The 12,779-nt window shown below is 36.4% G+C and overlaps 1 protein-coding gene across 1 annotated transcript in view; it reads right to left on the bottom strand.

Annotated features, from left to right (window-relative positions):
* Nucleotides 1-6,423: 6,423 nt before the first annotated feature.
* The window catches only part of LOC131304358 (proline-rich receptor-like protein kinase PERK5), a 33,635-nt gene continuing 27,279 nt past the window's right edge, over nucleotides 6,424-12,779 (bottom strand). The window contains exons 3-9 of the mRNA XM_058331583.1: nucleotides 10,088-10,627; nucleotides 9,479-9,565; nucleotides 9,307-9,377; nucleotides 9,096-9,172; nucleotides 8,378-8,525; nucleotides 8,071-8,232; nucleotides 6,424-6,730 (exon numbers count right to left, since the gene is read on the bottom strand). Coding sequence (XP_058187566.1) covers nucleotides 6,449-6,730; nucleotides 8,071-8,232; nucleotides 8,378-8,525; nucleotides 9,096-9,172; nucleotides 9,307-9,377; nucleotides 9,479-9,565; nucleotides 10,088-10,627 — 1,367 coding nt within the window. The 3' untranslated portion in view covers nucleotides 6,424-6,448. The remainder of the gene's footprint in view (nucleotides 6,731-8,070; nucleotides 8,233-8,377; nucleotides 8,526-9,095; nucleotides 9,173-9,306; nucleotides 9,378-9,478; nucleotides 9,566-10,087; nucleotides 10,628-12,779) is intronic.

Here is a 12,779-nt window from a genome sequence, read left to right as displayed (position 1 = left end):
GCAATTTTCATTTTTATTATTTTTTTTACTAACGGTTCATATAACCGTTGCTAAAGGCAATTTTTTTTTTAAAAGCCAACCACTGTGTGACGTGGCAGCTGCGTGGCGCTGACGTGACACCCTGCGTGGCAAGTGAAATAATCTTGCTCCCCCTGAGAATCAAACCGCCGACCTCGCGTGTGCACGCGCGCGCGCGAACCAACTGGGCTAGCCCATAACTTTTGTAAAATCATACACCTTTTAATATTTATACTATACTAACCGGATTTTTTTAATCTTTTTTTTAAATCCGATTTATACTATACAAACACTTACTAATATCATTTTTTTCACTAGGTCCAATAATTACCTTTTAAAATTGGTATAAATGCACAAGACTGTATGCATGTAATCATATATGATACTATATTTAATTATAATTGTTTTTTTTTGAACAGAAATTATAATTATTTAGATTGATGCAAAGTAGGATAATAATTTTGAGACGTGTTTTATTTTGTAATATTCATTTACAAAAAATGATATCTTGTGTGAGAAAAATAGTTCCATTATTCACTCATCTTCAATTAAATTGACTTGCACCATGTACATAAAAATAAAAAAAATAAAAAAACCTCTCTGTTTTCCTAATTTTTTTTCAATATTAATTTTGCCTTTTCTAAATTTTTGTTAGATTCACAAAATTTTTTTTGATTGGTAAGTCATTTCTATGAGATGAGTCTAAAAAATAAAATAAAAATGCAATTAAAAGCATAAAAAATCAATATGGGCAAAAAAATATCAAACAACTAACATTTGTTGTCTTTAGTGTCATCTTATATGATATTTTTTTCAACTTCGGTCCACAATTTTATACTTTTTTTATTCTTATTAAGATGAATGATTAATCCAAAAATGAGATTAGTTTCAAAAAATACCACAAAATGCTAAAAAAATACGTTAAATAAACAATACCGGAAAAAATACCACAACAAAAATTTAAGAAAAATAGCCCTAACAAAAGCAATGGTCTCGATCATCATGATTGTGTCATGGTCAAGGGGCTAAAGTATGTTCAAGAATGAAGTTAATCGAGTATCGCTATACACTTATCGGACAGAAAAACTCATTTTATTAATGAAATTGTGTATCGATAAAGAAATTTTCTAAATCTGATCGAGCCAAATTTCTACGAGAACGATTTAATCAACATAAAAAAAAAAATCAACGGTCTCGATCGTTAGTTCGGGTTTGGAAAACAGATCGCATGACAGAAAATTGATTTTGGCGGTGTAAAATTCTACTAACGGTTAATGAAAACCGTTGCTATAGTCCAGTTTATAGTAACGGTTATTTAAAACCGTTGCTATAATCCAACTTATAGTAACGGTTATTGAAAACCGTTGCTATAGGTCAGTTTTTACTAACGGTTAATGAAAACCGTTGCTCTAGTGTTGTAATCTACTAACGGTCATACGAAAACCGTTGCTATAGTCCTGTTTCTAGTAACGTTTTGTAAACCGTTACTATATACCATCTATAGCGACGGTTTTTTCAACCGTTGCGAAAAAAATCGTTGGGAGATCCTGAATTTCTTGTAGTAATACAACGATTCTTAATTGTTTATAATAACTAAGTAAGATGGGTTATGCTCTGTAAGATCGCGCTATGCTATTAGACTAACCGTGCCATAGAGACAGATCGTACTAGTAAGACGGTTCGTGCTAGGTGGCAATACCTCATGCTATTTGGTGATTCATAAATATCTTTAGGCGATACAATGAGGGCCCGCGAACGGATTGATTCGAATAATTAACCTTTATCATCGTATCGAAATTGTTACAACGGTCGAGTGGATTCGAAACCCTAGATCTTTTCTCTTATAAACTTTCGTTATTTCTTAATTGCTTTAATTTAATTTAGCTTTTAATATTTTCGAAACCCAACAATCAAATCTCTTTCTGATTTAAGTTAGAAATTAATTAGAACAACTGCAATTTAGCCTTTATAATCCCTAAGTCCCTGAGGACGATACTCGAAATACTTACCACTGTTCATTTGAGTAGTAGTAATTGTTTCGTTTTATTAATTATTTTTGATACGGAAACGGAGCGATCACTACACCTTCTGGCTCAACTAAAGATAAATGGCAGGTGCTGCCTCTTCTAGTGTAGCTGCATTGGGAGTTAGCAATGGCATTATTTCTAGTCTTTTAAAGGAACCATCTATTGTGGATCTCATCTCAGGTCCTGAGAAAAGAGTCTCAACTCCTCTCGGTAATTCTACGAATGACACTATGGTAGGAAATGTTGAAGTAGCTCGAGTACATTCACTGATCATGGGCAATCTGGCCCAGCAAAATGCAGCCCCTATATCTCCCTCTTGCTCATTGACAACAAATGAGGTCAATGATCGAGTGTGTAATCACTGATCCATATGAGGGTAATGTCGTTGTCCAAACTTTTTCTTCTTCTCCCATCTTTGAAGTTGTCCCATCTTTGAAGTTGTCACTGCTCATTCTTTAATCCCCAACCCTGGAATTGTTGTTGTTCCGGTTGGGGATTTAGAGTCGAGTAATGCCCTTGTCAGTGTTGCGAAACAGCACTTAACTGTACTTTTTGATCCTGGCCCTGCTCAACTCTTGAAACCCATGGGGAGCTCCAATAATCACAATTTGTCTCTTGATCCTCCTGACTTAGATTCGGGAGGTGAGTGGACAACAATTTCATCTAACAAGGCAGACAAACCTAGTGGCAAGAGGATCAAATCAGAGAGCAAGTTTTGGGAATCAAAGAAGCTGCGGGACTAATTGGAAATCTGTTCCTTTATAGCTCTAGCCATTTGAAAAGCTTGTTCGTCGTATGATCATAAGCTGGATACTCAATCATTTGAAGGGAGTGTGTCTTCTATCTGCTATTAAGAAAGATTTCCAAGCGGCTGGATGGCTTTCAAGGTAGTGTGATTGGCCTCGGGTCATCTCTCATTTTCAAGATCATATATATTGAGCTTTCATATCAGCTCACATTCTGTGTTGGGTCGTATTCCCATGATCCAGCTATATGCCCCTATACCTATCATGTTGTAAGCCTTTTGTTTTCTTTCCCACTTCCCAGTTGAATGAGAAACAATAGGGTAGACTGATGTATTTCAAGATTGTGCCGTTTGGCAAATCTTTAGTCATCTATTTCCTTTTGTTTGTTTTTTTCTCCTCGGGTTTGCTCCTCATAGGTTGTATATTCGCTTAGCATTGTTTCTATTTTAAGCTGATTTACCCAAAAAAATTAATATACATTCAAACAACAGTCATATATTCAATTTTAGAATCATAGTATAACAACTTCACTTTCTCTAGTAGTCTCTCTCACAAAGTCACAACTTTTGACCTCTGTTACTCTTAGTGTATCTAACACTTTGTCTTCGAATTCCCAAGACATTACAAAATGCAAAAACTAGAGAAAGTTTACAATACACACCCCTTAAAAGAGTGTACCATATGCACATATTTTATGGTTCATTCATAACATTTTAGCTTGTTTCGTAACTTTTGTTCTAGATTTCATAACTTTTTAGCAGTACGATTCGTAACATTTTCATTATAATTCATAACATTTTGATGTATTTCGTAACTTTTATACGATTTGTAACATTTTAGCAATACGATTCGTAACATCTTCTTTATAATTCATAACATTTTGGGGGGTACATATGATATATGTAGACATGTAAAATTTACTGTCAATCACAAGTTGCCACGTGTTGTAAGACCTTGTAAATAGGGCACGGTAAATGGCCAATCAAATGTTGCCATGTGTCTCGAGGTCAAAAGTCAAGATGATGCGTATAAGCCAATCAAATGGTGCCACGTGTCAAAATGACGCAGTTATTATTTTTATTAAGCTCAGCTAATCAAATTAAGCCACTTGGTAAAATAATAATTGTGTTTCTCTTTACAAATAATTGTCTTTCTTAAAATAAAAGAAAGAAGGATAATTATTGAATTTTAATTATTTTTTTTACACTAAATAAAGAAATAATTAAAGGGAGATAAATATAAAGGAAGCAGAGATTGGTTATGACTCTCTATCCTACATCTCTATAATAAATAGAGGTGCTCTCCTTTCATATTTTTCCATCTGACATTGAAGCACACAAGCTCCAGAGTTCTGAAGATCAAAGCTCTCAAGCTCTTTAGAAGTCTTCAAGTTTGCATCCGACAAGAAGGTTCTTCAGATCAAAGCTTCAAAGCTCCGAAGAACATTCAAGTCAAGTCCACATCAAACAAGACGGTTCTTCAGATTAAAGCTTCAAAGCCCTGAAGAACGCTCAAGTTAAATCTCCATCATCAAAATCCAAGCATCCAAGCAAGCTTTTGAAGTTTTGAAGATCAAAGTTGCAAAAGCCCTTTAGAATCTTTCAAGTCCACATCAAGCCAGACGCTCTTCAGTTCAAAGTATCCAAGTCCTGAAGAACGTTCAAGCCAAATCCACCAATCATAAGTCTTCTTCTACCAAATTGAAGAAGATCTCAACTACCAATTTAAGTCAACATCTGCAAATCTGCATCTCCTTCAACCAAATTGAAGAAGATCTCAAAGACCGATTTGAGAAGAAGCTCCAAAGCTCTCAAGTCAATATCCACAAATCCGCCATCTTTTTCAACCGAATTGGAGAAGATCAAGCAATTCAACTTGAGAAGAAGCTTCAAAGCCCTCAAGTCAAAGCCCGACAAAGTCGCCGTCATCTTTGCAAAGACCGCATAAGATTCAAATCGAGATCAAGTTGTCAAGCCCTTGTTTCAACCACTACAAGAAAAAGTATGTTTAGTGACGAAAAAGTGGCGACGAAATTTAATTTCGTCACTAATTGAGTATATTTGGCGACAAAAAAATAAATTCGTCACTGTTTTGATAACTTCCTTGACGAAATTATTTTGTCACCAATTCTAACTATTTAGCGACGAAAAAGATATATTTGTCACCAAAAGCTCCAATTTGGCGACGAAATAAAATTTTCGTCGCCAAAAGAGTAAAAAAGGAGATGAAATTATTTTTTGTCGCCAAAGATAACTATTTAGTGACGGAAAAAATATTTTGTCGCCAAATGAACCAATTTGGCGACGAAAAATATTTTTGTCTTCTTTTTACGTTTTCAGTGACGAAAAATTTATCCTTTGGTGACGAAATTTATGAATTACGCTTTGTCACCAAGTATATTTCGGGCATAACTCTTTGCTCAGAACTCCGATTGAGATAATCTAAATTGGGTTTGAACAATAACATAAAGAGCTACGACTTTTATGTTTATTAAAATTGCTAATTTTAATGTTTAATAGTTCAAAATGGCGTTCAAAATATATTTTAATGTTCAATGTATGTGTTATATATTAGATATTTCAAACATATGCTGAAAAGTTTGTGTGGTGCAGTTGGTTAAAGCTTGCGTGCAAAACTTAGGAGACTCGGGTTCGAAACCCCGCAGGAGCAAGAAAGTGAGATTTTTTTCACATATTAGAATGTCTTTCGCGACGAAAAATTTCGTCACCGATGGGTCACCTTTGACGAGCCAAAGGGAATAATTTGTGACGAAATTTTTTGTCATCAAAAAAGCACAATAGGTGACGAAGAAAATTTCGTCACCAAGTCATTTTTCCGTGACGAAATTTTTCGTCACCAAAAGGCACTATAGGTGACGAAAAATAGATTTCGTCACCAGGTAGGAATCCTCGACAACCTTTAGGCGACAAATTTTTTTTCGTCACCTATATTATTTGTGACGAAAAACATACAATTTGCGACGATTTTCATTCGTCACCCAATGCAATTTTTCTTGTAGTGAACATTCGAAGAGAAGAATCAGAAGATTAATTTTCTTTGAAAATTGCATTAGAGATTGTAACCCTAAATTTCTCAAATTAATAAAATTGACCTTATTCAGCATTTTTCGTCTTTTCCGCAGACTCGAATTTTGCGTTCAACAATATACACCCAAATAAGGAGGTTGTATTGTAGTCTTTCCCAATAAACTAATACAAAATCAGATGAATCAAAACAACACATTAAATAAACACTTTATCATCTTCCCAACCCCCAACTCTTACTTTGCTCTCCTTGACCCCCTTGTCCATCTTCGTGTTCGCTCCCAAACCTCATTACCGACAAACCACAAACTTGTCAAACTAACAACCAACAATTAAATCAACACTATAGACTCAATCATTAATTAAGATACAAAACTAAAATAGTATCAGCAGTCATAGTAGTGCGATTCCCATTTGTCATATAAATTTGGAATGTGTTACAATTGTTTAACAAATAATATTTAGTATCCAATCCACCCTCACTGATTTTAGTCCTCGATATCTATTCAACCATTGAAATGAAAAATTTGAGAATTTAAGTTTGATGTGCACCACCACCTCGATGTTTATGCGCAAATTATAGGATAATATGTGATTTGTGATTGTGCCTACTCTAAATTTTGTCCCTCGTGATCCCAGAGTGACCCATTTCCTCACTGCTGGAAGTTGAGGGATTGAGCCCGTACTCGCTTGTTGCTCCATATTCGCTGCTGCTGAAATCATGGCTTGATAGTACCATTTTTCTGAACTTCAGCATGTCAGCATTGTATGCACCCGTATCATATGCTGATGGGGTGCTGGAGCTTTCATTTGAGCTGTAGGTGGAACTTTGGCCTGGTTTTACACCCTCATTTAAGTCGTCTAGTGATGAGTCACCTTCTAATGCCCGCACAATCTGCTTGCAAAAATTTTCATATATCGTGAAATTTGGTACCACCAGTGGACTATTTACAAATGCACCAAATTTAGACAACTAGGAAGAAACTTCTCTAATAGTGCAGTAAGCAGAATCAATTGGAAGCCAAGCATATATGAAATTGAACAAAAATTAATGGAACAAAGACTTCAAATAAGAATATTTTGCATTTTTGTAGCAGCTAACAAAGTAGGACTAGACGTATTTCACAAATTCGAGAAGGTTCTTTTTTCCTGTTGTTTATAACAATACAAGCACCCTTTTTTGGGAGTTTACAGGCTAGAGAAATTTGCACTACATCTACCCTAACTCAACCCAACTTAACAAGAGTATCAATTTAAGGAGGTGAATCCATAACCTCACTGCATTTAAGTACAACTACACAACTGGTGAACCAACCATCTGACTCAAGTACCCTATGTTATCTGGTTGCAATTAGAATCACAAGCCAATGTGGAGAAGGAAGCCAATCTTTCGGTCATTAAACTCTTTTTCCTTAATTGGAAAATTGTGGTTAGAATATTTTGCATTTTTGTAGCAGCTAACAAAGTAGGACTAGACATTGTTAGCATTGGAGCAATGTTTTTTTGCAAATCGGAGATGGGTTTTTTTTTTCCCTGTAGTTTATAACAATTCAGGTACCCTTTTTTGGGGGTTAAAAGCTAGAGAAATCTGCACTACATCTACCCTAACTCAACCCAACTTAACAAGAGTATCAATTTTAGGGGGTGAATCCATAACCTCACCGCATTTAAGTACAACTACACAACTGGTGAACCAACCATATTACTCAAGTACCCTGTGTTGAATAGTTGCAATTGGAATTCCAAGCCAATGTGGAGAAGGAAGCCAATCTTTTTGTCATTAAATCCGTTTTTCTTAATTGGAAAATAAGAGGTCATAGAACATTCAATTTCTTTTTACAAACTCCATTGTTTGACTAGCATTGTGTATCTCTGAATCGGGGCTAGGAAATGTTGCTTTACCTCTTTCTCTTATGTCCATTGTAAAGTTGACAAAAATTAAATAATTCGTCTTTAACTTTTTTTTATCTGCTTACTCTATTTTTAGTGATATTTTTTTGACTCCTCTGAATGAGATGAATCCAAATGGTAAGCCAATATGAATAAGTTTTAAAAAAAATTCAGAATAGGGAAAAATGAGCTTAAAATTCTCATTTTGGATGTAGTAAACTTCTAGCTAATTGAGTCAAAAAGTTCTTAAATTCTGCAAATCGGTAAAGTATAACATTTTGATCTGCAAAAACAAAAACCATTTACTTGTCGAGTCCTATAGTATAAACATACAGAGGTCCAAACCTGGCTCATCTTTGGGCGCCTTCTCGCAGAATGACGGATGCTGGCAGCAGCACAAGAAACCACGCGTGCCATCTCAAGGGGTACATAGTTATTCTCTAGATGTGGATCCACTAGCTCGTCGTAGTTTCCATCTTCCGTCGCGCGTGATAGGAGTCGCCTAGCCTGTTTGTCGGATGACCATGGAAAACATCAAATTTAGTCATATAAAGAAAAATTTTCTAAAGGAAACAAGAAGTTACCACGACAACTTAAAAAATGCAAGCCAAGATTCATAGAGTTTCGCAAATAAAGAACTTAATGTACACACCCAATCAACTAAGCTGTCTTCCATGGTTTTATTGGTAAGATCTACAGGTCGTCGACCAGTTATGAGTTCCAAAAGCATGACTCCAAAGGAGAAAACATCAGATTTCTCTGATAACTTGCCGCTTGAGGCATACTCTGGAGCCAAGTACCTACACTTGCAAGAGAGAAAATTGAATCATTGTCTTCCCATCAACTTCCACTCTTGATACATAATAATAAATTGCAAATCGACAAATAAGAATGATGCATACGACAATACTGTGATAGTTTCTTCATGGTTTACTGTACGACACCACTGTGATAGTTTCGGCAATGATTACAAACAAACAAATTTTAATATCAACATCATCCAATGCATGCCCTAGGTGGAATTTTCTTTTTTATCTTTCATAAGGATTTCTTTTTCCACATTAACTCCAAGTTGACAGATTTTGTGTGCTGCGATATATCAGATCAATTAATTACCACCATTTTATTTTTGCAGTATATATGCCAATATATGATCTTTTGCTATTTTCTATTGATGAAGACGATTCATAGTGATTTTTATGTTATAGTCGTAATCATTTTCAAGCAAGGTATATCACAATAAATTATCAAACTATACTTGAGGAGTATAAAACAATATATAAAAAAAAAAATTGGACTTGCAACATTTCTCTCTCTAAAATTGCACATGCTCAAACAACATTTACGGTGAACAAATTTGCATGGCTTACCCAAAGGTCCCCATTACTCGTGTAGAGACATGAGTATAGTTATCAGAAGATAGTTTAGCCAATCCAAAATCTGCAACCTGCAAATATAAGAGTGACACAATAAATTATCTCCAGTTGCATAGCCGCTATGTGTAATTGTGTACACTCTTGATTTAATCAAAGAAAATGGTCATTGGTTCTATTCACAAATACAAGATATTCCACAAATAACCATGGCTTCGAAGTTGTAGTCGAGGAGAATGTTGGCAGCTTTGATGTCTCGGTGGATAATTTTAGGATGGCCTGCATGCATTTGCTTAGTAAGAGAGAGAGAGAGAGGGGAGGAGGGTTTGGGGGTTGGGGGGGGGGGGGGGGGGAGGGGGGTGTTTGTACAAAAATCATACAGTCTTCGTGAAGGTACGCAAGCCCTTTGGCTGATCCCAAAGCAATTCGCAACCTTGTTGCCCAGTCCATGGTCGGCTGACCTTTCCCTGCACAAAATGTAAATTCGCATTACTGCATTTTTTTGTGAAGTTTATGCTGCATTCATATATGTTGCATTAAAGCATAGCCGTTAAAAAAAAAAACAAAGCTTTTGGTGCATATTACTGTGGAGATTATTTTTGGTTTTTCTGGTCATTTATGTCGAAGTTGCTGATTAATATTTTTCTGAAAATCTTGGGTCTCAGGTAATGTTAGGTTAACAATGTCTCATATGGATGCCCTTGTCTTTTTAATCTTTGTATCTTTTCAAAGATTAATAAAATTCTTTGTCGAGTAAAAAAATATATTTTTCTGAAAATATTTTTCGAGGATTAATTGTATCCTGTATATCCAAAACTCTCATGGTCTGGTTTTATTTCTCGGCCTATGGTGTTTTAAATAAAGTTATTTTAAGTTTGTAGATGTCACATCTTGTGACAAAAGAATCATTTAAAAAATGAGCATGAAGTATAGAAAGTTCATGATAGTTAAAGCAGTAACAAAAGTTAGCATGGGAGTGAACAGCTGACCATGAAGGTGATATTCCATGGTTTTGTTAGGAACAAACTCATAGACCAACATCCGTTGACCATCAACAATGCAATACCCCACAAGCGACACCAGATGGCGATGATGGACGCGACTAATAATGTCAACCTCAGCTTGAAACTCCCTCTCTCCTTGCCCACTACCCACCTTAAGACTCTTAACTGCTACCTCTTTTCCATTAGGTAGCACGCCCTTGTGTACAAACCCGAACCCGCCTTGACCCAACAAATTAGCCTGAGAAAAGCCACCCGTGGCCTTAGCTAGCTCCTCGTAAGTGAAACTGCTTTGGCTGTTGCCAAGGCCCAACGGGGATTGAGGTTGCGTAGGGGTATGGTGATTTCCAGAAATGCCGGAGCTGTATTCGCTACTTGTGTTTGCTGCAGGTGGTGGAGGTGGCGGGGCCCAGCCAGGCACACCACCTTGGGGTGTCCCCATTATACCCGGTGGTGGAGGAAGCCTAACAATGTGGTCTCCTTGGGTTGGAGTGTTCCAGTTTGTTAAAGTACCGTTGAAGTAGTCACCTGCAACAAATGAACCACAAAATAAAATTGTCAGGGACGGAGTTTGGAGTGTAAATTAACTTGAACTAGAAGACTATCAAATGGAGTACCATCCTCATAAGAACATAAACTATTTCCTAAAAAGCCAAAAAATTATTAGAAAAGAAATGCCATTCACCAAAAAGAAATTTCAAGGGTTGTAACTACAAATCACATTAAAGCTGCGTTCTTTTTAACTTAAAAGTTTGAAACTTGTATCTTTTTTTTTTTACATTTTGTAACTTTTCTTTTAGTTTTTCGTCGTAATTTTTGGGATTAATCATTTGTCTCGATGAGACAAATCGAAAAAGTATAAAAATATGCACGGATGTTGAGAAAATTCAAATAAGACGGCATTTTAGACAAAAAAAAACCAGCTGTTTGATACTTTTTCATCTTTAGTGAACCTTTTTTTTTTTTTGGTCATAAATTTGTACTTTTTATATTGTTCTCTACGAGATGGATGATTAATCCAGGAAAAATCACACAAATTTAACAAAAATTAAGATAAGCCGAATAAAACACACAAAATAAAGAAATAAGTAAAGTTAAAAAGAACACAGCCTAAGGTGGCTTGAAACTAGCTAGTTATGACCATTTATTTTTGAAGATCAAATTACTGAGAAATATTTTAAGATGACATAATGACATAAGTGAGTTTTCCAAAGAACATTTTTAAAAACCAACAGCTTGGATGGTTAGATGATAAATTCCTAAGTCAATAAGCAAAGGAGAGAGAGTACTAAAGGATAGAAATGAAATAGCAGTTGACTACATGCGGATCAAAAAAAAAAAGCAGTTGACATTATAGGAAAAAGCTATCTATGGGTACGTATGAGCTTGTACATACCATGCACATATGTTTTTGTGGGGCCCACCTCAGGTCCCACAAAAATTATTCGAACCGTCCATTATTTTTAAAATATTTTTTTATGGAGCCCCGTTAAAAATCAGACCAACACGATATTGGTAAGGGTTTTTTCTGAATTTATGGGAGCGAAATTACTTAACTACTCAGTTTCGTCCCTACAAATTCAGAAAAAAATCCTTACCGATATCGGGTTAAGCTAATTTTTTACAAGACTCCATAAAAAAATGTTTTAAAAATAATAGACAGTTCGAATTATCTTTGTCGGATCCGAAGTGGGCACCACAAAACCCATATGTAAATGGCATATGCATATGATCTTATCCTCACAACTAAACTAGATTATAAGAAGTAGCCTACATTACAAAATGAAATAGTACATGGATTAGAAATCAAACAAACTTGGTAGCAAACTTGAAAATTTATGTTGCATATAACTATTCAAATTAGGGGAGAGCAAAATACCCGCATATTCGTGGGTCCGACCAGACCCGACTAGAAGGGTTTCGGATGGGTTCAAACATGTAGATTGGTCATGTGTGGTTCGGAATCTGTAAAAAAAAATCAGGTTTAGGGTCAGTGTTCGGGTCAGAGTCTGCCTAACCCGACCCGACTCGACCCGACCCCCCCCCAAACACACACACACACACACACACACACACACACTATATAACCCTAGCCACCGCCTAGATATAAAACATAAAAACCATTCTCTTACCCACCTCCCGTTCTAGACGAAAGGCCTTCCAGATTTGAGTTTTGGTCACAGTTGCACAATGTCGCCTCCGGCCCTCCACCGTTGGCTTGTGCCACACGCCTCCACCGTCTCTCTCTGTTGCTCTCACGTTTGGTGTGGCGGCATCCACCTTATGACCTCGGAATCGGTAAATCTCTAAACCTGCCCACGCCTCCCTCCCCCCCCTCTCTCTCTCTCTCTCTCTCTCTCTCTCTTAATTTTTTTCCTGGGTTTTATGAGTTTTGATGTACTGGGGAGGTCAGGACACTGGATAGTCGGTGGAGACTTCATTTGTGTGAGTTTGGAGCTGTTTCTGAGATTTCATTTGGCTCATCCTGACAGACTCGACTGACACAACCTGTAGAAAAAAATCGATTTCCCTGACGGTTTCGATAGTAACTCAGTTCGGTTACGGGTCTAGAAGTGGGCTACCCAACTGGTCGGGTCGGGTAACGGGTTTGGGCCAAACCCGACCCAGACCGACCCGTGCTCACCCTTAATTCAAATCATAGTTTACTATTCACTTATTA

The sequence above is a fragment of the Rhododendron vialii genome, chromosome 10a (assembly GCF_030253575.1).
Source record: "Rhododendron vialii isolate Sample 1 chromosome 10a, ASM3025357v1".
Classification (NCBI taxonomy): domain Eukaryota; kingdom Viridiplantae; phylum Streptophyta; class Magnoliopsida; order Ericales; family Ericaceae; genus Rhododendron; species Rhododendron vialii.
This window is presented reverse-complemented; position numbering and strand designations above follow the sequence as displayed.